General features: G+C 40.2%; 1 protein-coding gene and 2 long non-coding RNA genes across 3 annotated transcripts; 1 reads left to right on the plus strand and 2 right to left on the minus strand.

The window, feature by feature from the left end:
• Nucleotides 1-750: 750 nt before the first annotated feature.
• LOC121898566 lies at nt 751-6,484 on the minus strand. The gene is made up of 3 exons (XR_006096509.1): nt 6,321-6,484; nt 4,040-4,068; nt 751-1,479 (listed from the first exon to the last, which is right to left on the minus strand). It is a non-coding gene; the product is annotated as an uncharacterized LOC121898566 (long non-coding RNA).
• LOC121898563 (dehydrogenase/reductase SDR family member 13-like) lies at nt 4,885-12,855 on the plus strand. Its single transcript, XM_042413756.1, has 5 exons — nt 4,885-6,302; nt 7,720-7,838; nt 8,604-8,727; nt 8,873-9,199; nt 11,262-12,855. Exons 1-5 carry the CDS (start codon nt 6,176-6,178, stop codon nt 11,519-11,521), a joined length of 957 nt encoding a protein of 318 aa, XP_042269690.1. The 5' UTR covers nt 4,885-6,175; the 3' UTR covers nt 11,522-12,855.
• Nucleotides 11,395-25,349, minus strand: LOC121898564. Its single transcript, XR_006096507.1, has 3 exons — nt 25,023-25,349; nt 17,232-17,302; nt 11,395-11,482 (listed from the first exon to the last, which is right to left on the minus strand). It is a non-coding gene; the product is annotated as an uncharacterized LOC121898564 (long non-coding RNA).

The following is a 25,349-nucleotide window of genomic DNA, read 5'->3' on the forward strand; positions in this document are numbered from 1 at the left end:
AGATTTTTTAAGTATTCTGCATTTTTACTCTGGATCTTTATGTGCATGTGTGCATAACAAACAAAACAGTGACCCACTCATATAAAAAACAGCCCCGTTGTCCTACTAGAGGTCAGAAACTCCAGAGTACCTTGAAAAGTATTTCAGGCAGTGCTTCAACAATATTGCAATGACACTGATGAGCCATAATTCAAATGCAACTAATATAATGATAATAATGTAACACCATATTTCCTGGAGTAAAGTAAGATGTAGTATTAACAGTCATGAAAAACAAAGAAGAAACTATGCTAACTTTATGTAGCTGTAACAGCTACTGAAAGGAGTCTTTTTAAAGAAGTCATGCAACAAATAACACAGCTGCAACTAATAAAATAAAAAAACTGACTTTGATTTCAGTCTGCTAATATCGAGCACTCACAACACTCTCACTCACTAAATGACAAACCTAAATCAAACTCACCCTTAATTAGTGTTATCAGCTGCAGCTGGGTTTTGATGCTGAGAAGGACCTGGGTGGTATTTCAGAGAGCAGGTTTAAAGGGGACCTCTTATGCATATTTCCAGATCTTTATTTCTGATCTGGGGCTCTACTGGAATATCTTTGCATGGTTTACAGTTCAAAAAACTCTTATACTGACCCTTTCAGTTCAGCCTCTTTCTGAAACAGGCTGTTTAGCTCCTGTCTCTTTAAGGTCCCCCTCTAACTAACTCAAAGCCTAACTGTGAACTCTGAGATGGGAAACTCAGAGTTGTTGGTTCCAGAACAGCTGACCAGAGTGAGTTCAATCAACTCTGAGTATGTCCACTCTGAGTTAAGCTTGCGCAGTGAATGAAAAAAGCCATCATCAATGATGCATAAAAGTGGTAACTTAAGAGAGTCCTTGAGTAACTAAACTAATACCCAAAAGTTGATTCTGACATACAGTAAACCTCCGCTAATGAATGCGCTTCAATATGGACTTAGTTACTGTGGTAACTGACCCAGAGTTTAAGTTCCCTCTCTTTCTGGAACTGAAAACCCAGAGTTTCCCTCATCTCAGGGTGAACAAACTCAGAGTTTTCACTAAACCTTCTTTCTGGAATAGCACCCTGATGGCAGTGTTAAAATGCTGATTGTTAATGGCAGTTGTGGCACTGAGACCTAGCACTTTTAAGGCTTTGAGATAAAAAGTCATCAGTCCACACTGTCTCATCTCATTAGTTTGCTTTCCTACACAGGTTCACTTCATTTGCAGTCAACTACAACCAAACAATGGACACAACAGTTTGTTTGATTTAGAATCTTATTTATTCACACCTTTAACCTGACATTATTTCAAATGGAGTGTACACATTTGAACACTGTAGGGTTACACATGCAATTTTCTGTTATATTAATCATTTGTTTCTTGGTCTTTGGTGTTATGGCGGTTGTTGGGGGACGTCCTTCCTGGTGAAGCAAAGGGTGTGACTGAAGGCTGAGGACTCCTCCTTGTGCTGCCATGTCATGGGGGGATTTAAGTTTAGTTAATTGGTGTCCATATTGTCTACCCCCTTGTGTTTTATTTGGTTTGGTCAAGCCACTATATATGTTCCGTCATGTGTCATGTGTTAGGTTATATATATAAGTTGTTGACCTCTTGTACAGGCCTGGTTATCATATTCTTGGATGGTAACGGTTTTTGCATTTTGGGTAAATAAAAACCCATTTTTCCATCTACAACTCTTGTTTCCTCATTGCCTCACTGCTTAACAACACCCAAACTTACAGTTTCATTGCTGTCATTGACTCATCTGTCTGACAAACGCACCAATATAAAATAGTGTAGAAGCGAAAAAACATGTTAGTGTGTGGAAGTATACCAAACAATATGCAGAGCACTTCAGGTTAAATAAACAACTGCATAACCAGAGAAGTTACATAAGGAGTTGTTTGTACCAACTGATACACAGAGCACGTAATGCCAACAACTGGGTAACCAGAAGAGATAGATAATGAGTTGTTTTTGAAAGGTCCGGTTACAATCCCTGGAAAAGCAAATACTCTTGTTGCCAGGTCGCTTTGACCTATACTGATCATTGACACACTCAACAGATGTCAGGCCACCAGACAAACAGGAGACATCTGGGAATACTCTTTGCACACAGCGTGTAAAGATGAAATTAAGAAATGTCCTACTCCCATTGGTTAAGAATCAAGTGAAGTGGAAGTTCCAAAAGTCACATCCGCTTTGGTATAAATAGGGGATGGGTGTGAGTTGAAGGGGCTGTTGCATTTGTGATTTTCTGAGTTCTGTATGTTTGTGTGTATTGAAATAAATTCCCGTTGGTTGTCTGCACATCTCTCTGGTCTCAGTGTCTTGGTGTGAACATCTTTAATATAGCCTTAATTGAAACCCTGATATAGCTGGTGTCACAAAGCAAAGCCTCTGAAGGAAAAAATCTGTGGTCGGAGGAGGCTCCGAGGAGCGGTCCACTCTATGCAGGGTGACAGCTGGCAATCCTCAAAAGGTAAGGCTTTTAAGTTCCTTACACCAATGTGACTAAAACAAGTGACCGTGTGTTGGGAGGCTGCTCCAGAGAGTCACTGAAGTCCAGCAACCCTCGCAGACACAAAAGAACCATGGGAAAGACCAGGTAGATGACCAAAACCAGACTTCTGTACAGAACAGTTGGCTGAAAAGAATTTGGCTCTAGTTTAGATTAGGTCAGTTTAGAATAAGTCTGATGAAAACTAGTATTGGTGTTAGGTCAGGTTAGAAGAGCTTTTCTTAGTGCAGTGCAGCCCAACTAAAATACAGCAACTGGGGTGGTGAGATTAAGTCAGATAACCCAAGAGGGGTTGAGAGCTCCGACATTCCCAAGAGGGAAAGAGACTCAAGAGGAGTCTGTGACCTGCGAGAGGTCATTGATCAAATACCACATTTCAATTCCAGCCAAAAAAAGTTATTTGACTCCAACTCAATCACAATAATTCCTGGTCTGCTGGACTGAGAAGGGCAAGGACATGGATGTCGAGTCTTCTTCTGTTTGTCTCATTTTGTGTTTTACACTGAATTTGTTGAAATTCTTGCTGCCTGTAAATGTCACTCTGTGTTGTAAAATGCACCTGAATGGCAGCACTGACCACATTTACTTTGGAAATTGGGGGTATGTTGCCAACAAAGTCAGTATCAGTGCGTTCAAGAATTAGTTTGGGCATTCTTATCAAACATTTTCTATTTTTCTGTTTAGATTTATGTAGATTCTGCAAAACTTTCAGCATGTAACCAACTTATAGTCTATATATTTGTACTGTGAAACAAAAATCTCTTACAAGAATTGATGAATGATCATTGGTACAGTTCATGTAAAAACAGGCTCATGAACAGACAGTCATGTCCAGTGGTGGAATAAGTACTCTGATCCTTAAGTAAAGTAAATAAGTATTAGCATCAAAATAGTTTAAGTATTAAAGTAAAGTACTAATTTTGTCCCTCTGGCAAAGAGAGAGAGGGAGAGATGATGGGGGAGGGAGGATGAGTCTCATGGTGCAGGTGCCTCCTCCTCCTCTCCATTCCGCTGGTGGGGAAGCAGGCTGCTGTCTCTCTCTCAGATAGACAGAGACAATTTTAAGTAACAACACATTGGGGAGAACAGGGTAGCAGGCGCTCGGCACAGAGACCCGCCAGAAGAAGCAGCGGCAGCTTCAGCTCGAGCTGGACACAGAACACAAAACACCAGCGGGTAGAGAGGAGGAGGAGGCATCAGCACCGTGAGACTCCTTCTTTCCTGCTCCTCTCCTTTGCTAACTTCATATCTGAAAAAGGCTTTACTGAACTTTTCTTCAACTGCCCTGTGAGAGAACTGTCTATGCTAAAGTTATTTAACAATACCAAGAACCAGACACATCATTGTCACATGCTGCTTATGTGAAAAGGTTAGCTCATTGCAGTGGAATTTGGGTTACAGTTAAGATTTTGTTCCTTAACCTTCTGCTTCTGGTCAGTAAAAACATTTTCTAATGAACTAAGAATTCAACCTGGACTGCAAGAATGGAACACCCAAATATACTCACCCAGCATGCATGGCCACTCAACTCCTCACCTAATAAGATGAAGAAAAAAACAGTGGAACTTTACAGTAAATATTTAAAATTTACAGTATAAGGTGTGTTTTGCAATCAGCAGATAATGTAAAATAAGCTTCATAATATGAAAAATGATCGCAGTAAAGCTGCACAATCTCCTACATGTTGGTAATAGTTAATGTTATTTCTGCATAACCGAGTGAGCTCTAAGAGAACAAAAAGCAGCAAAGACTAATAATCACTGTTCTACAATACACTGTGTATCTGTCAGCGCTGACATGCTCTGCACAAGAAGGGCTGTAAAAGGAATATGTGTCTGTTGATTCTGCTGATTCTGCAACACTGTAAATGCCTTAGGCGGTTGGCAGATGAGCCGCTGTCATCCTCCAAATACATTGGCCTTGGGTATGGAATGAATTATACTTCAAATGACAGGTTTCAAAACAAAAACTTAAAAGATAAGCTTTTGTTGTGTAATTAATTCAACAGTCTTATCAGTGACACTATTTACATGCATGAAACATCATCTACACCTAGGTAACTACATGTTTTAGCTATATCACAGTGCTCTGATAGGCTATTTGCAGTTAAAGGTGGGATTAAAATCATGGATATATTACCAAACAATTCTACCTGGCACAAGCACAAGTGCCCAAGAAGTCAAAAGGGTCCTAAGCCAAAGTGTCTGTATGGAGAGATATTTCTTTTTGGGAAGCTCAGTCAAAAGTTGGGTAATCCTGGTTCCAATCTGAGCCCTTTGAGTATTAATCAACACTGAGTCCAGTCTGATGTTTATTTGTTTTAGTTGTATTTTTTGTATGTATTTATAGCTATACGGTGCATACTTTGGCTACAGTAAATGAGCAATAACCTGCAAGATGTTGCAGAAATGACTACAAGCGTAGGGGTTCGAGTGTGTCTGTGCAACGAGGGCCATTGTCTCATAATCTATCCACGATCAGAATACACCTCTACCACAGTGTGACTGGCTTTCTCTGTCAGGGACATGACACTGGATCATCTGATTTCTTTTGTTGGTTTTAAAATATTAAACGAGTCATATACACTTACACATTATTATTTAGTGCTGTTTGTGATTATTGTTGTTATTCTTTTTGCATGTATGTGTTCTGTTTTAATTATAGCACTGGACACTATGTATTAATGCTTGTTTTTCTTATCTTCTGCTCTTACAACTTGAATTGTGTCCAGTATCAGTGCACTTTGGACACAGAACAAACATGCAGGTGAGAAGCAGCTCTTATTGGACCACTCTGTATCAGTCAATGTTACTAGATTCAAAGACTATGAAATTACCATCCAGTCCTGTAATCATCCAGCCCACGTAATATACATACATTACAGATACTGTAAGCACCTGGTTCGAATCAATGGCTGCAAACTCTAACAGGTACAGTGTTACTCCACTTGAGGCTTTCTCTTCAGTTCTGAAGGATATTCTTTAATTTGACTATTTATTATTCATTTTCTTCTTTCCCACCTCTGTTATGCCAATAAAGTTCAATTAAACATTACTGAAAGAAATGTGTCCCATTATGGTAATCATTAGACAAAACAGTAACGAGTAATTTAATCACAGAGAAAACACAATCATTATTTTATTTTGAAGCATGATCGTTCACAAAACATTGCAAGGTTCAAATCCCTGTCTGTGACGCATTCTATAAAATCACTCTTTGAAACGAGCTCAGATTGTAAATTGGTCAGTAGATTCTCTTTCACAAATATCACATCTAATTTTAACTTGAGGTATTTGGCGACATCTGCTGGTTCAGCAACGCTGAACATGGAAGCCCAACCGGAAGTGAATTAAGTTGTCGGAATTTGATTTATCCTTCAAAACAAATCCTTTAATATATTAATGTCAGTAAAATTTGATTTAATATATATTATGCTATATTGATTCCTTTATCAAAAACTATGTGTCCACGCATTTATTTTTTAACACATGTCGGCACTTTTATCATAAAAGCATAAACGTCTTATGCTTAACAGACGAAACGTTTGATTCGCCTTGAAAATATTTTAATTTGAAAGTCCAAACCGGAACAAAGCATTGATTCTGGCATGCTAGCTTAACGTTGCCACTAGTTGACAGCAGTGATGTCGGTGCTGCTTTGCTTCGCAGCAGGGGCTGTTGCCTTTTATGTGATAGTATACTACGGAGTGTTCAGGGGAGCGAGATGCTCAAGTACAATGAAGCTGGCGGGGAAAACCGCCATTGTTACAGGTAACGAGCTTCACCCACCGGCTCCTGCTAACCGAGCAGCCCCAGCCACTGCGGAGAAACAGAGCTGCTCTTTATCTAGCGTTGACAAGATAACCAGACGTCCATTTTCCAAACCAACAAATTAGTCTTTATCCTTCTAGTCTTTTCTCTTGTAAAACCGAAACCTGCAGTTTGGAAACACTCCCGATAAAGCATAAATCTTCCCTTTGTGTCGCTTGTCCAAGTAAGTTTTCTAGTCCTTTATCTCTGCTGCATCAAACTGTCATGGAGTCATTACTGCCCCCTGAGGCCGCAGGGCAGAAAACACCCGCTGGCACTCGATGGTTAGTGAGACCCGCAGTCGCAGTTGATGTGTTTCCCCCCAACGGCCACAAGGGGCAACCGCGAACCTATTCCACTCCAAAACAAACTGGGAAAAGATTTTTCTGTTTTGTTGTCATAGTCAGTGGTTGAAGAAGTCCTGAGATGCTTTACTTGAGCAATACTACAAATACTAGCAATACCACAATTCAGAATTCAAAATTAAAAGTATGTAAGTATTGGCAATAAAATGTACTTAAAAAGCTATATATATATATATATATATAATATTGATCTGAAAAGTAGGTACTCCCTATTGCTGTGAAATGTTGAGTAAAAAGTATCCATTTGAAGTAGAGTAGAGGTACAAAGTAGCATTAAATGGAAAGTATGCATCTCAAAATTGTACTTAAGTACAGTACTTGAGTAAATGTACTTTGATACATTCCACCACAGTTTACTCATTCAACCCATCTATACCTGTTTTCATTCATTTTTATACCTTAACTTTTGAAATAGTCAATTCAAGTCAAATCAGTTTAATTTATTTGTATAACCCAATATCACATGAGATCAAATGTTAATGTCTCACCACACAGTTTTATAAAATGAAAGATAAAATGTTTAAATGAGTAAAAAGGCCAGTGTTAAGGTAACAGCAGCTACCATTGAAAACTACAGCTGATCCCAAGCAGACCACATTATTATTTAATGTTAATTCAACTTAATTACTTTCAAATTGGTTAAAACAAAATTAAAAATATTCCTCAATTGAAATATGTTCACAATGGTAATGATGATCATTTATTTTCCCCAGTGGAATGGTATTATCATATTGATAATAATCCTCTTCTAACAACATACAATGGGGCCATCACTGAAGAACAATGTGTGGACCTATTGTCAATTCTGACTTGGTATTGAAATGAAATGCTGCTTGTTGTGTCTCTATGCCCAGTTTACCAGAGGTGTAATGATTTCTTCATATTGTAATTCTACACTAAGCAACATTAAACTGACAGGCTTTTTGAATGAGTGACAGTTAGGTGTCATTGAATTGTGGACAGTACCTTGTTGTCAGTTTTATTTTTCAGTGTGTGATTGTTTATCTGCGCAGGAAGCAACACGGGTATCGGTAAGGCCACGGCTCTGGATCTGGCCAAGAGAGGAGCCAGGGTCATTCTAGCCTGCCGCAACAAGGAGAAAGCTGAAGCTGCTGCTTTTGACATCCGCAGAGTAAGAAACCAAATAATCAGGTCCTACAAGTCTGACACTTCTATGCACTTAAGTAACAGCTTTCTGCAGGAACCAGACTTCCTAAATATAATAAGAAGCCACGTTTCCATAATCAGTGCAGTGGATTAGAGATATCTGATTTCCCCACATCGATTTCTCTTCTTCTGTTCATCTAAACTTGTCCACCATTGACTACTTGACCATTTGTAGAATTTAGACACATTGAAGCAATAAGGAAAAGCTTTGCCTTCTCACTACAGAAGCTGTCTTCTAGTGACATAACTGCAAGAGAGAAACTGAGCCACAGTGTTGTGTTGAGGTGCCAGCTGTGCATTACACATTGTGTTGGATAGCATGAAATTGTAAATTGTGGTCATGATAAAATGTTCACAGATAAAATAAGATTGGATCCCAAAACCATCCCCTCCTCAGCCGCTGTTAATACCAAATACAGATCAAGTCACCTGTAGGACTTTATACTCACAGTCAGACCTGTCTGAAGTATGCATGAAGGTCGCTGTGGTCATCAGGATGTGGTAAACACTCTGACCGCAGTAACTGTGAAATGACCTGAGCTTTGAGGAGATTACACATTATTGACACAGTTAAGACAACAGGAAGCATTTCACAACTATAAATCATGTTTTCTTTTCAGTATTTTCAAATATATTTCCAAGTGCAGAACAATCAGCAAGACTATTTTTTACTCAGTATTGTTCAGTTCTGGTAGATTTGTGATTCATAGTTAGTATTGTTGTGTTCCAGGAGAGCGGGAACACTCAGGTGGTGTTCATGCAGTTGGATCTGGCAAGTTTCAAGTCTGTTCGCAGCTTTGCTGAAACCTTCCTGAAGACTGAACCCAGATTGGACATCCTCATCAACAATGCAGGTAAGGATGTTAAAACAGGGTGGAATATCCCTTTTCACAGTACTTTTTATAAACAGTATGTATTCAGTTGTTTTTTTACACAAATATAAAGAAAAGTACAGGAAACTAGTGAGCACAGTAAGTGATTGTAGCAGCTGTGTTTCAGGTGTGTTAGGCGCTGGACGCACTGAGGATGGTTTCGGCGTGGCGTTTGGGGTGAACCACCTGGGTCACTTCCTGCTCACCAACCTGCTCCTGGAGCGACTGCAGCAGAGCGGTTCCAGTCGTGTGGTCACCGTGGCTGCACTTCTGCACCACCTTGGCAACATTGACTTCCCTCTGCTGGCTTCCAACAAGGATTTAGTGTCAGGCCAGTCTACCTGGCATAACTTTAAGGCCTACTCCAACAGCAAGCTGTGTAACGTGCTCTTTACCAGGGAGCTGGCCAACAGGCTGGAGGGCACCAGTGTCACCTGCTACAGCCTCCACCCAGGTCAGTTAAACCTGCACTCTCTACAGTGCACTTTATGTTGTGGCTGCTGTATTGGAGGTCTACCGTTCTACACCAAGCTAAATGCCCACTGTCATGTGTTTGTCCACACTGAAAAGTCTTTTTGTTTAAGCCAATGGTTCCCAAAGTGGGTTCTGTGTGGACGGGCAGGGGGTGCTGTACTGTTACATTAACCACTTTCTATGTTACATTTTCTAACATATCAAAACAGAATAAATAAGCAATAAATATCAAAATCATCATATTAAAAACTGTTTAATATGCAGGCTGTCGCAGCGGACATGGCAACTCACTGTTGCTGGTTGTCATAGTAACACAGCACACTTTCTGGCCTGGGAGTTTTGCAGGAGCTCAGCAGTCAAAAAAAAAGTGAGCGTCAGAGCAGTGATGGAAAGATTTGACACAAAAAACAGCTCAAAGAACTCTGAAACATCTCAGCTCTCAACACAGGGATGAACAAAACTACTCAGCTAACAGCTTAACAGACTGGTTTGAGCTGCTTGTGGGAGATGGATATCCATCATTGTCCATGCCCATTCACTGTGGTATTGCATGTTCCCAAATTCATAATAGTGTTATGTGGCTCTCTCATTGCTGGTTAACATGAAAACAAGACAAGAGACGTCCTGTCAGTGGAGTCAACAGCAGCTCACATGTCCCATTAAAACGCCCCAAACCTTCTTTTAAATTTTGTTTGTTCATTTCTCCATAAATATAAAGTCATTTTAACTGAAGAAAATGAAAGCAATACATTTAACATATGAACTTATTCATGGTTTAAGTAAAATTATATATCTAAACATTTGCATAGCACTCGTTGGCTTTTAGTGATTGAGAATGAGCCAACATTATTTAACTTCATATTGATCTAATCTAATATTAAGCCTAATATAATATAACATAATACACAATGGGAGCCACTGGTCTAAGCTAACATAGCTCCCTGCATAGTGTGTTTGAAATCAGTTCATAAGATGTAACAGTCAGTCCTTGTTTTCTGAGCCACTCTCCTTCACTGAACTATTTCACCTGTGTAGTGTTTCAAAACAACCTCTTGACTAAAAGTGCAGAAATGTATAATTCTGATTTTAGAAAAAGTGCAGAGTAAAAGTTTAACCATGAATGGCCAACACTTGCAGTTTCACAGCAAAGCCTCCACTGCCCTCACATTAAAATGCATTTATATTTATTGTGAAGACCATCAGGAAGTACCAGCAATAGCTTTACAAACATTACCTCATTACAGCGAATGAACAGAGGACTACAGAAAGCTGTATTTAATGTGGATCACTAACATCAGGCCAGACCCAACAATACTAACCCTTACACAAGGATTCCAATAAACTACAAAGAAAAAACATGTTCAAAATTAGTGTGTAATATGGAAATGTAACACAGGAAATGTTACAAAAGCAGTATTTTCCATTTCTTTGCATTTTGCCTTCACAACTCACCATCCACAACTGGAAAATAGCCAATCACCGTGCTCAAAATTTGGTCACATGCGCCTCAAACAGTGGTAGAAGTTTAAGATTATGCTGACCTCTGACTGGCTGCTTCTCCATAGCAACAGCGGCCGAGGCTCATGGGTATTATGGTTTTCTTAGTTGTCTGCCAAAATCACAGACAAAATGTGATTTCTCCTAAATGAAAGTTGAAATAATTGAAACTGGTGGTCAGAATATAAACCTATAGGATTGTTACATTATCAAGGAGAGTCCTGAGTTTCTATGTTCAGTAACATTGAGATTGTTTAAAGAAAAAACTGAACCCCTACACTTCACATCTCTATTGTAGTTAGGTTTTAGTAGGGTTTAGCTGGGTACAAAAGCACAATATAAACTGAATTTGTAAGGGCATTCATCCTGAGTTATTCCCTTTACCACACCTCTTACATCTTACCTGTGTACATAGTGCATATTTTTAAATTAATTAGTTTTTGGGCACCAGGGGCCCACAGTTCATGTTCGCCCTGGGACCCCTAATGAGTTAATCCGGCCCTGAGTCCAGCCAAACTTATCTGGATCATTTTTGTTCTTCTCAGGGGTCATCTACACAGAGCTATGTCGCAGTATGAGCCTGTGGCAGCAGCTCCTCATGATGCCCTTTGCCAAGCTCTTCTTCTTGGACCCTGACGGGGGGTCTCAGACCACCTTGCACTGTGCCCTCCAGGAGGGCATTGAGCCTCTCAGCGGACGCTACTTCTCTAACTGTGCACTGCAGCAGGTGGGAGCCAAGGGACGAGACGATGCCCTGGCAAAGAAGCTGTGGGAAGTGAGTGAGAGGTTAACCAGTTTATCATAACAGACTCAATCCAGACGCTCCAAGGACTGTATGACCGCTCTGTGCCTCATCATAGACCTCAACAATTATTCTTACTGGTCTCTGTGTTTAAGGGCTGATTTATTACATGAGGTGGAGGAGCTTTTGAATAATGATAAACTATCATAGAAGCGTCGTTTGTGTGTGTGTGTGTGTATGTGTGTGTGTGTGTATAATGTTTGCCAATTTTCCACAAGTAGATGTCATTATTGCACTTGTGGTTAAACCACATTTCTCATTGCAATACATCTATGGATGTTCTCCAGCTCTGATTGTTATCAGTTACACATTCCAGGCGGCCACAATGGCATACTAAACACAAAAATAAACACAAGTATGATTTATGTGATAATATACCATGGCAGGTTAGAAACCAGTAATATGGAAAAGTGTCAATCTAAGAAAGGAAATCACTGATCATTAACAGATATGGTTGATATATTGATGAGTTTCTTCACTTGCAGAATGAATTACAGTGTTAAATGTTTTTATACTCTTATTGCATCAGTGCAGCTCAGGATAACATGTGGTGACTCTCTAAATTATGACTCAGTGAGATGATAACTTGAAATAAAAATAAACCCAAGGTTGCCTTTTACAAAATAAAATTTCTTTCTTTCACTTTTCATTTGCACATCATCATGATTAGTAACTCATGTAGAGGTGAAAGGTGAAACACTTAGTTCATGTTGATAATGTTATTTGAATGAGCTTGGCAGTAATATTACTAACAAGTGATCATGAAGCTGGTTTACATGGTAGTGAGGGGGCATGTCATTCTTTCAGCATCCAAGTTCAAGAACTATTGAATTTTAATAACTATGGTGGGCATTATAAATTACATCTGATATAGTTTTTGAATGTTATCATAATCTATTTGAATGGTGAAGTACTTTATCATAAAACAATGACATGTTTCTCTGGTTTTCTGTGGTAGGAAGTGCTCTTCATACTCTGCTGTTGTGTTTGTTGTGGGATGTCATGGGGGGGGGGCAGGTGTGGTTTAACCATATCAGTGCAGCTCATTTTGGTACGCTCTTCAACTGTTATCAGTCACAAATCCCAGCTATTCTAGTAAATATGCCTCTCAAAACTACTATTTAACTGTACTATGTAATCAGAACACCTGCAGGAGTTTGAATTATAGGGGAAATGATCATGACAATTAAATTGGGTGTTTATACACTGTTAATTGTTTGTGCTGAAGTTTATGAAGAGTGTGTTCCATCAGTTTACCACAGTGGAGATAAATGTGGATCAGCTTCATTCAGTTTGATATGGCTGAAGTCAAAATAAAATTCCATTTTGTATCCTGACTCTTCACATACTTATTGTGTTCTATTATATTGTTATTGTCCTCTAGGCTTTCAGAAAGTAAAATAACTGAAATAAGGTAAAAGTGTAAAATTCCTTAAGGTTTACTGAATTATCTCAAGGGTGTTTTTTATCTGACTTGAAAAGGAGCTCTATTTTATACCACATGTGAAAATGTGAACACGTCGGGCTCAAGTACTGTAAGTTTACCCTCCTTGGATTCTACAATAGCCTCTCCCTCCACAGGGGGGCAGTAGCGTTGCACAGCACAGCTCTAACAGCACAAACCACAGCGTCTCTTCATGCTGTTTCTTGGCTGTTGTTGCTTGGAGCAAGGTTGTTGAGGACCTTAACCCAGCAGACCTATGGATTCTGTTCATTATGAGCACTGATTATTAACACGGGTAGGCATGAAAGCCGGGTCAGCTGTGTGTGTTAAGAGAGGTGCTCTTGTAATTACTCAGTAGGACATTCCTCTGCGCAGGCTTCTCCTTTAACCTCGCTGTTGGTGGGGAGGAACACACTTCCACGATCGATTCCTATCTCCTCCTGCCTTCAACTATCCCTCTGTCCCCTTTCTTCACCCTCCTCCCTCCCTCTCTTCTGTCTCCGCTGCATGCTGAAAGGACCGGTGGTAAACTTGAATCCTCCTTGAGTAGCAGCATTAATGAAAACCTTTTCTTTATCGAGTTACAGTTCAGTGCTGCACCTCACCTGTTCCAGGGAGCACTGAGCAAACTGTTACAAGCTGAGGTCATAAGGTTCAACATTAACCCATAGTTGACTCACTGACCTGGTATCTCTCCATGCAGATAGTTTTGGTTTGATTTGTACAGGGTTTCCGTATACAGTATGTCTGAGATCTCTGCCTCCACCCCAATACAGATGAGGTGAGTGGAATTTAGTTTGTGGTGCTCACAGCAAAGAAAAATCATAGTTTAGGAGAGTTTCAGGATAATCCCAAAGACCTTACTGACCCTAACTCTACAGTTTTCAGTGGAAGAAATCTTAAGAAAACTCTCAACACTAAGATCTGCACATAACCCCGAAAACAAGACATCTTTTGGAAAAAAAGATGTTGCTGTTGATTTTTCAATGCTGTGAACAACACACACAATTCTATCATCTCCATTGTATTGGGGTGGAGGCAGGAAGAGAGCCTGGACAAATACAAGCAGAAGAGAGAGTCATAAAATATGTTCAATTCAATTAAAACGTCAGTCCTTGAACTTGAATGGCACAAGCTGTTTGCTGCTGTTACTATCATCTAATCATTGTAGCACCTGGTTTTAGAGGCATCTAACTGCAAGTCACATGGCATGATGACAGCGTTTCAATTAGTTGTATTAACATAGTTGCAAAGAATCAGTGACAGGATCATTCACATTATCATCTTCTACTTGGTAGATCATATTTTCAGGTATATTTTGCATTCTCAGGAATGTCTGCTAGCACCAAGCTGAATGGTCTTTTGCCAGCATCAGAAGTTGTTTCCACCAGAAAGAGTTTCTTGTGCCCATGAAGAACATTTTAGTGTGCATGGGAAAGTTTCTGGTGAGCACCACATATTGTGTCTGTGATGGTGATGATAATAATATAATTGCTGCTCCTGTCACTAACCACACATCTCAGGTATAATTGGTTTCACTTGATGTCTTTTCTTCCTTCTTTCTCATGTTTTTAAATCATATTATTTCAAGTCCTACCTTTTTATGTCACAATTGTCACATTTAATGAAGGGGGGGGGGAACAAAATAAAAAAGCTGTTTAAATTTAAATGCACCTACATTGATAGCAACTGTTCAGTTAACTGCAGGAGCAGATACTCACAGTAACCTGGATGAAGTTCAGTTTCAGAGAGCTACGTTACATTAAAGACCTCCTACAGGTTTTAAGATGTGTAGAAATACTTTGCTTGGATCAGCAATTTGTGTCTACCTTGTTAAAAAGTCCTTAAAGTCACATCTTCTCCTTTTCCCTCACTCGAAAAATCCATAATCTGAATATGTAAATATTTTTGATTTCAGAAGTTTTCCTACTGGACACAATATGTCTCCTACTTCACTGTAAAGTCCGAGTCAGTGTTTGTGCACCGGAGGCTTCAAGTTTCTACATCACACTTGCACACTGTAAAATACACACTGGACCACGACTGGTTCCAAACTAGTTGTGATGTCACAAATCATGGTCATAGGTACACATGTTAAAATGAGATTTATGATTGCAATGCTCAAAAAATCATATTACTTAACTATTCCTATTACTTTTCATAATACCAGCAGTCTGGGAGTCATGCAGGCACAAAACTGGGTGGTAAAAAGTTAACAGCTTAACAGTTGTTCTGGTATTATATAATCGTACAAATAATGGGATGCATTTATAATAATGATGATGCATATCTCTACACCTCTTGAAGAGCGTCAGTGTCTGCAGTCTTCTAGTATTATAGCTACATTAGGCATGACAGCTCCAGGGTCATAGTTGGATTTTGGGAATACTGAGGTCATGAGTCACAACAATTGCCCCCTCCCTCACCTTATTTTCCCTTTAATTACTACAAGATTACATAGTTCTTTCCAGAAAACCTCCCTAGGAAATTATAAAGAAATTACGCACCCTGAAAAATAAAGTGTTGGAGAAACGCTGAATCCACAAAACAATAGTTTTGACATTTTGGGAAATGCACTTCACAACACCCTATCATATCCCAACATGTTATTTTTCTTTTGTTTTTGTGCAAATTAAATAAAAGAGATGTAACATGTTAATTAGTGAGCTTTACAGGTGCTGGTAGATAGAGCCACACTAGCTGTTTTCCTGTCTCTAGTCTTTATGCTAAGCTAAGCTCGCTAGCTTCAATCTTCTCATCTAGCTCTTAGCATGAAAGTAGAAAAACATGTTTCCTAAAATGTCAAACTATTTTTTTTTTAATTTACTGATTTAATTTTTGGGCCAAAAAATACTCAAATTTAAACATACTGAACCTAAAAATATTGGAATAAGCCTAAATGTTGCCAAAACCCCCAAATTCCCTGAAGAAATAGAGAGAACCTGACCTCAGTGTGGGGTGAGGTGATGCCATCCAACTTAATGTACACCTAGCAGTCACACTTGTAAAACATAAGAGGAGCTAAGATTGTGTTGGGACTTCATCTGCTGGAGGCTCATTAGATAAGAAAAGTGTGATGCTTCAGGCCAAAGGTCTCCAGTCTGCAGCTCAGGAGTATGCACTTCCCTTCCTTGATCTATAGTTCATAGATGTTCTGTCAGTCCTGCTCCACTCTCTGGAGTTGAGAAGCAGGTCATTGATGACTTGTGTGTTGTGTTTGCTTTGGGCAGACTCCACAGCACTGCAGTACTTAGTGACTGGATTAGTGCATCAATTAGGCAGCTATTGGATGCATAGAGCCATGCGGATTGATTTAGATGCTGCGGGAGCCGTGCACAGGTTGTTTGCATGGGGACAATATCAACAGTACTAATAACGTGCTCATTCTGTGTCAGTGCGTCACCGTTTATACTGGAGGAATCACTTTTAGCATTTATGCTGTTTGCTGTCAGTGAAATTTCAGATAAACCATATCAATGTCAGTATTTAAATGTAGAGTGTAAGGTAAGCCTACATGACTCACTTTACTCTAACTACCCTTTCATCATGGAATAATAGTATTCATGGTAAGTAGAATTGAACTTATCTAAGTTCTAAAGAGCTCTGTGTAACTGAGGTGAAACACACTACATGAATGTGACTCATTTATTATGGTTCAGTGTCACCTACAGACTCATGTTTCCTAAAATGAACAGTAAGCAGTGGTTTGGTGGGACACATCAAAAAATATACCATTTATAGCAAAGGCTCTGCTGTTTTTGTTACAATCCTTCCACTGCAGCTCAACAGGGAAACACAAAGAGAGAAGTTATGTTGGAAAATATCCACTTATTTTGACAAACGCAGACTGCATATTAGCTTCAGAACTAAACTTCGGAGTATATTTTTGCACAAAACTAGGACTATGGATTTTGTCCCCCATCACTGACATTGATAGCACACTAGAAAGGGATCTTTTAATGGTCAGTATGAACAGGAAGAATGATTACAACAACAAAAAACTGATTCAGTTTTCATTGGGATACCTGACTGTTGTTTTAAGACAGATTTGAAAAATTGTGAACCTATCCTCAAACGCCCTGTCTGTCAATACTTGTGCATGTCAGACTTTATAAAACAGGCAGCAGAATATGCTCTCTAATAATGTGAAGTGATGACATTGATACAATAATGTATGTCATAATGGTCAGACTTAAACAGCAAAATAAGTTTTTATATCCTTCAGCGATGCAGCCTGTGAAAGAACAGATTACAACATTTTTTACTCACCACTCTTTCTCTCTATTTCTGTATAGTCCCTCGCTGTCTTTTGGTCAATGTCCTGTCATGTCTGAATAAAGCTGTAAGAAACATTAATGTAAAAGTCACCTGTGTCTGAATGACAAAAAGCCATCATTTTAACAGATAATGAGGCCAGCAATGTAATGTATTTCATGTTTGAAAAGGGTTAATATGGAGTTGTTGACTGGTTCAACTGACCCCTCACAGTGTTACTAAATTAGCTTATTGAGCACCATGACACAACATTCAGTACTGTGTTTGCACATGTGTGAAACAAACTCAAAGTAACATTTTCTCTAACACAAATGCTAAAATATTAGTTTAGCAGTCAGTGTGTGTGTGTGTGTGTGTGTTTGTTTGGTGGTGTATAAAGAGTATGTGCATCATTACACTGTACACATAAGTCACCAAAGTCTCCAAAGTCACTTCCTGCTAGCAGGCTAACACATTAACAGTCTACATCTGCCATAGGGCATTAACATGAAGGAAAAAAAAACAGAAAACATTGCTTAAGTGATATAGAGCTGTTCAGAGTCAGATTCAGAAGATTTTGTATGTTTCTACAGAATGCTGATAGCTGAAGAGAGGACAAACAACATGGAGGCACACTGTCTGAAAGGCTGTGTAATACTAACTACAAGCACATTGCACAGGTTTCACAACTATAAACATGCAGTAAAAATGAATGATTTTTAGAAACAAGTCCAGAGACAACCAGAATACGCTTTTAAGTTCTCTTGAGTTTGGACCAAAGTCTGAAGGACCAGTCCTTGCTGCAGATCCACAGTGTTTTGTTGGTTGTTTGTGTTTGAGTAAGAAAAGTAGGGCTGTAGTCAATGAATGTTTTTTGTGTGAAAGCAATGCAAATGTCATCACAGTTTGGTCCATAATTGTTGCTGTTGTGTTGACTGTGTGAAGAGTTTTGAAGATATATATTCAGTATTGAGCCATGCAGGTAACCAATTGTAAACAACTGTAATTTAAACTCTTGATCATTTTGGGCAAACACCAAATATGATGTGTGTTGAATACATCATGCACAAACTGTGAGCATGCCTGTAAGAAATAAAATGTCTTTTCCATTACTGCCATCATTTGACTGGTGTGTAATTGAATATGTCTATAAAAACAGGTAATATATGGGCCTAAGACTGGTATAAAATTCCCAAATAGAACCCAAATTGTAAAAATAACAAAAAAGTTGTGTTTTTCATTTACACAGTTTGACTTAATGTCCTACCAGTAATTTTGGTTGTGTGTGCGTATGGGCGTGTGTGTGTTTGTGCCATACAGTATAAGTAACAAAGCAAAGTGTTGGTAAGGTCATATTCAACATTAAATCCCTCCCTGTCACCTCTTTCCTCTAGACACTCCTCACTTTTCAGTGTGAACACACACACACACACACACACACACACACACACCACCCGTCCGGCCTTATCAGTAACAGTGGGGGTGTCGATAAATAGAAGCATCCTCTGGGTCTTGTTATTTCCTCCACCGCAATTAACGCTCCCATCTGCTAACTTGTGATTAACGGTGTTTACCGATATGCTGCAGCGTGTTCGACTGCTTGAGTCACAGTACACACCTTCCTCTCCATTTACCAACCCCTCCCAATTGAAGCCCAGGCTGTAAACAGTGAGTATAACTAAACAGTTCTGCTGGGATGCTTAGGATTCAAGAGGCAGGACGCAGCAGCTCTTGCGGCTCCCGATACAGTGCTATGTTTTCTTTATTATTTTTATGTTAGTTTTAGGTTTATCTACAAGCTTAGGTAATGTTAACCTCTCCTACAGCCATCAGGAACTTCTAAACCTTAGAACGGATTACACACTCCTCACTACTGTCAAGGCCAATTTCCTCATCGATATCGTCCGCTCATCGCTCTCACAGTGGCAGCACAGCCCCATCGGGAGCGTAAACAGAAGAGGGGGTAGAGGGCCAGGCTATATACTAAGCTAAGCAGTGCTCCCTTCAGAGTTTACCTACCCAGCATTTCTTTGGCCAATGTCCGATCGCTGGCTAACAAAATGGATGAAATAAAACTCAGGCTATCTCCTCAGAAAAGGCTGGAGAACTGCTGTCTGCTTGTGTTTACGGAGACCTGGCACAGCAGCCACATCGCCAACTCGGCTACTGAGCTAGCGGGCCACACAGCCTTCCATGCCGACAGGACAGCGGACTCCGGCAAGATCAATGGAGGAGGTTTGAGTATTTATGTCAATAACTCTTGGTGCAATAATACAGTGTTCACTGATTGCATTCAGTCTATCACTGATTTCAAAAGCTCCAACACCTGTTTCACTGTCCACAGTGCCTCCCTCCCAGACGAGCTGAATCTTTTCTATGCCCGCCTTGACAAAGACAATACTGATCTGGCCACCAAAACCCTCACCCATCCAGGAGACCAGGGGAGGCTGCTGGCCCGGATGGCATACCTAGACAGGAATGCTCCAACCATCTGGCTCAGGTCTACTCTACGATACTGTTCCAGTACATAGTCCCCACATGCTTCTAGACCACCTCTGTCATCACCGTCCCCAAGAAATCATCAACCACATGTCTGAATGACTACTGATCCATAGCACTCACCCCCATTGCCATGCAGTGCTTTGAGAGAATGGTCCTGGCCCACATCAATGACACTACCCCCTCCCCCCCCCCCCCCACTGTAACTGGACTTCCTTCCACCCAGATCCTCAGCACATGAGCCCCTCAAGGCTATGTTCTGAGGCTGGTCCTATACTCTCGCTTTACCCACGATTGACTACCAATTCACAACTCAAACTCGAGAATAAAATTTGCAGATGCCGCTGCAGTTGTAGGTCAAATCACTAACAATGATGAGACATAGTGTGACCCAAATCCTGAATCCTGTCCTGTTTGTCCCTAAAATTAGACTAAACCTGAGTTTTGATTAGTGTAGCTGCAGGCAGCCATGGAGAAGGAGTGATCTGACATGCATGTCACATAGACAGATATGATAGACATGGCACTGATGAAATGAGTAAAATAAAATGAATTTTATGTTACGGATAAAGATTTACACACTGTTACATACAACATAGTCAATGTGTTTCTTTTTCCTAATGACAGACAGTTGACTTCATGAACAAAAATAATACATTTTAGCGTTGAGTTTTGACTTTCACGTGTTTTACTATTTGTTGACACTGAGGGGTGAATTCACAAACGGATTGCGGCTGTTAATAGCATCATGAATTGTGCATCACCTGGTATTAACATGCGTCTCCACATGCGTCCTGAGTGACCACTTGTGATCCAATCTCACTACCTGCAAATAAACACGGACATCATTTTCCGTTTTCAAAGACCAAATTCGTTTGTTATTAACTGGAGCAGGGGTCCGCTCCATCCAAAGCTCTGTTCTACAGAGTAAGAGAGAGAAGAGAGAGAGCGAGAGAGAGAGTTATGCAGTGATCTCCCCGCAGCTCTCCATTCAGACACTGCGCGCATTTACGCACAGGACACAGCAGCATTACTTTATTTATTATTTAAATCTCCGACACACCGACAGCATGGGTCAGGATCGAATGTTAATTAATGTTCTGTGTTCTTCTACGCATCCAAAGCAGCTGTCCTCCTGATAAATCTTGAGCTCATTATGTCGAGCAGCGCAGCAAAACTAAAAACTATAGTTATCAGCTTGACAGAACAGAGGAAACTATCCAGCAATGTTTAGCTTCTTAAATATTTTTTTAGACAGACAAGTGAAAAATTAATGGTTTAATATCTATTGTAATTGTTGATTTGAAGAGGGAAACCGGTTAGGGAAATGAGAAAAACAGCAAAAAACGGGACGTGGGCTACGTTTTTAATTCACATGAAAAACGAAAATAATTTGTTCATCTTGTTATCAAACCAGTTGAACAGCTTACTGGACTGAGGGTCCTGTTCCTAGTCTGCCAGAAAATAGAGGACGTCAGTTGAGTAGCGGTCCTTCAATGTGGCCCAGGACGCATTGCGTTTACACTGCTAAATGAATGTGGCCACATGTGGCCCAGACCACCTCCGAATGTGGTCTGAGAGATCGGATCTCAATCCGTCCTCAATGCGTCTTGAATGCGTTCACACCTGTATTTAGAGCTGTCCACTTGTGATCGGATCACCCGAGGCGGATGTTAATACCGGGTGTAAACAGGGGCCACAGTCACAAACCAACTTTCATGTATTTTGCATATAACATAATCTACTGAAATAGCCATCAGAATAATGTGACTCAGGCAGGTCTGAAGCGTGTTAGATTAATGTCTGAATCTTACAATAATGTTGTTCAGGTGTCACTGAATGTATCCGGGATTACGCAGAAATATCAGTACTGATGTCCTGTTTGTCGCCCACAGCTGACTGTGTGTCACTGAGAAAGAGGCTGTGCACATTTACGCACACAGCACAGCAGCGGTAACTTCTTTAACACCGGATCTTTCAGGATCTGATGGTAATATATGTTCTGATTTCTACATCCACACAGCTCAGCTGTTACACACAGATTCCAGGTGGTTTATACGGTGGAATTGTTTGTAATAAAGCAGCTCTTATGGATGAATCTGGTGTCTGAATCTGGAGTGTGGCGCTGAACCTGGTCTTTGTGAATTGGTCTGTTTTTGCAATGAGGCTCATTTGCATAGAAAGGGGTCAATATTGCACTAAATGTATATGTATTATCTAATTTACATATGTGCAAATAGCAAAGGAGCACTGAGATGCTATTTGCTTGGCAACGCAGTTTGGGCTGCATTTAATCCTTTGCAGGTGCTCTGTGAATTATGTGGCTTCTTTTTGTCTCATTTATGCAGGTTTAACAGCAGCAAATGCTGGGCAATCATTTTGTGAATTGCCCCTGAATGTAATGTACCTCCAACTCCCCTGTCCCGAATTTCACCCATTCTCATCTGGTCACCCTAACGAGACGGCCGACAGGGACGAGATCCTGCACCTGACATCATGGTGTGCCTCCAACACTCTTGTCCTCAATGTGCAGAATACGAAAGAGCTGATCATGGACTTCAGGAAGTCCAAAAGCTGCAGCCAAAGTGGAGTGTGTCTTTAGCTTTCCATTTCTTGGAGTCCACCAGACCTCTCCGGGACATACCCGCTTCCTTGTGAAGAAGACCCAACAATATCTGTATTTCTTGAGGAGGCTGAGGAGTGCCTGCCTATCACCCCCCACACACACATCATGTTCTCTCACTTACCAACATTCACACCCTGATCTCTCTCTTTTGTTTTTTTTTTACCATATTATATCACTATATATTTACTATATTGTGTCTTACTATGTGTATATACTGTATACTGTTTATTTTATACCATGTATGTTGCACTGCACATTGTGTTCTGACAATAAAACTAATTGAATTGGGAATCTCTGCTGCTTTGGAAAGTTAATTATGATTAATCCATCATATTGTATCAGATCTCCAGATCTTTGTTTAAGGTACAAGTGAACATCATTATAAAAGTATGTATGTAATATGTCACTATGTTAAGGTAAGGCCACATTTCACATGCATCTCCTGTCTCCCTTATGTTTTTGAAGGGATGTTTTGGAGCTTTGATTTGGTTTTATCACTTGTGGTTACCTTGGCAGTTGTCAGAAAATGTGAAAAAGAAGGTGTAGTTCAGAAGTCAACACAACTTCATTCACTCTATTAGTTCTCACCATCACCATCCATCAGTTCAAAACTTCCACTTGTAAGAAATATTAAAATGTGGGCAGATTTCAGTGGGATTTACTGAGCACATTCAGTGTCCCCAAAAGGAACTCTATCTTGGTCAGTGTATATGAACCTTTTGTCACCCGTAGGTCTACTGTGTGCAGTGTTGCTAGACTGTGTGGTTTTCCACACAATCTGGCTACTTTTTATTTACTCTGGTGGGTTAATGTTCTTTTGGGCAGGCTATGATAATTTGGGCTAGTTTTTGCACCATTTTTGGCGACCAAATTTACTACCTATAGTGTCGTTTTTCTTGAGAGGACAGACTCGAATTTGGTGATTCCTGATTTTCCTGTTTTGTAGCACCATCCATCCATTTTCAGCAGTTTATCTGGGTTTGTCTGTCTCTCTCCCCATTTATGTATCCCAATTCCTCCTGAGGGATCCTGAGGTGTTCCCTGGTCAGATGCAATAAGTAATCCACCCAGCATGTTCTGGGTGCCCTGAGTCTCCTCTGTGTTGGATGTGACTAAAATACCCCCAGAGAGAGGTGTCTAGTGGGGATTCTGATCATATGCCTAAACCACCTCAACCTTTCACTGTAAGGGAACAGCAGTTCAACTTCAAGTTCAAGTTCCTTCCAGATGTCTGATCTCTTTACTATGTCTCTAAGGGTAAATCCAGCCATCTGTGATTATTACTCAAAGCTCATGACAGATGATAGGTGAGGGTTGGAACATAGATCAGGAGATTTATCTTTAGGCTCCTGATCAGCTCTGTCTTCACTGCAGCAGTAAGGTGAAACACCTACTGCACCAATCCATATCACCCTCAGTCCTGAACAAGACCACAAGATACTTAAATTCCTTCTCTTGGAGCAGAAACTCATTTCAAAATTTAACATGGCAGTCCACTGTTATCTGGCAGAGTACCATGGCCTCAGATTTGGAGATGCTGATTCACTTGAAACTTTGCTGTAAGCCACCTCAATTTGGTTGTAGGATGTGGTCTAATGAAACAAGCAAAATCACATCATCTACAAAAAGCAGAAATCCAATTGTGAGATCACCAATATGGACACTGTCTATCCCACACCTACACTTTGAGATTCTGTCCATGACCCTCACAAACTGAACAACCTTGGCAGAGACCAGTGCCCACAGAGATTTCTTGCAGAGAACATGGACACAGCTCTTGTTCTGGTTATCCAAGTCATCATACATTTTTGGCTGGACCACAATAGCAGGGCCAGCTCTATAACCACGTCTGTCCGTCACTGAGTCACTCACTGACTGACTGAGTTATGAAGTTACACCATTGGTTGGCCAGAATGCATTACGCACAGACTTGCCTATTTGTTTCCAGCAGGCTCTACAGACTGTTAAGGTCTTTGCACACCAAGTCCGTTTTTTTTCGTCCGAAATTGTCGCACGTTAAAAGATAAATACGACATCACGTTGTGTCAATCACGTTTACACACCGACTCCGACAGTTTCGTCTGTCATTAAAGTTTTCGAAGCAGGTTCGATTTTGTTTTTTTGCATCCGTCAAAAGCCTTTACAGAGTTGTTTGACCACTCAGAGCCACCGTACATGCAAACAACACAGCCTCGAAACGCTGATACTATCAGCTCTAGCAGAGAAGTTATACACAGACTGATCACAGGACAACTATTGACCATGATCTTGTCTGTATGTTGCAGCGTTTTGAGGCCTTTCCAGTCGAAAGGCTGATCACCTGTGATCACCTGTGATTACCTGTGATCCATTGTAATAATATTAGCAACAAACATAATTTGATAGTCTTATAATGTTATGGCCCATTGAAGCACTGACAACATGCTGGTGTGTTCTGTTAGACACGTCTACTAACGTTAGGCAAACTCAAGCCACAGCCACTCACACAGCTGCATGTAAGGGAGGCAGGAGTAGAATAAACACCAATAGAAAGTCTATTTCTCATCCAGTGGAAAACAGTGCAAACTGTTTGATTTAAACACATATGCAATTACATCATCTGAGAAGTTATAGGGCAATACTTCCCTACTTAAAATCATGTCCATGTTTATAACGCTAGCTGTTAAACAGACCATGAATACCTTGTTCCTTTCATTTGGTTTATGTCTTCTTCTAGGACTTCCCTCGACTGTAGAAAGTTTTGAAGATCCTCCTCCATGGCAGTTCTTTCCAGAATAACTGTTATAACGTTAACATTATATCATTTTAGGCCCAGAATAACGCCGCAACATTCACACCTTGAACAGGCTGTATAAAAGGGGCTTAAGTAACGTTAAGCTAACAATGCAGACACAAATGTTAGCATACTAACAGAAGCTAGTTAGCATTGCCCAGTAAGCTCACAAAAGTTGCTAGTAGAATAAACACAGACTTTAAAATGGGTAACGTTAGCAGAAAGAGTAAAGTTA

The sequence above is a fragment of the Thunnus maccoyii genome, chromosome 6, assembly GCF_910596095.1.
Source record: "Thunnus maccoyii chromosome 6, fThuMac1.1, whole genome shotgun sequence".
Taxonomy (NCBI): domain Eukaryota; kingdom Metazoa; phylum Chordata; class Actinopteri; order Scombriformes; family Scombridae; genus Thunnus; species Thunnus maccoyii.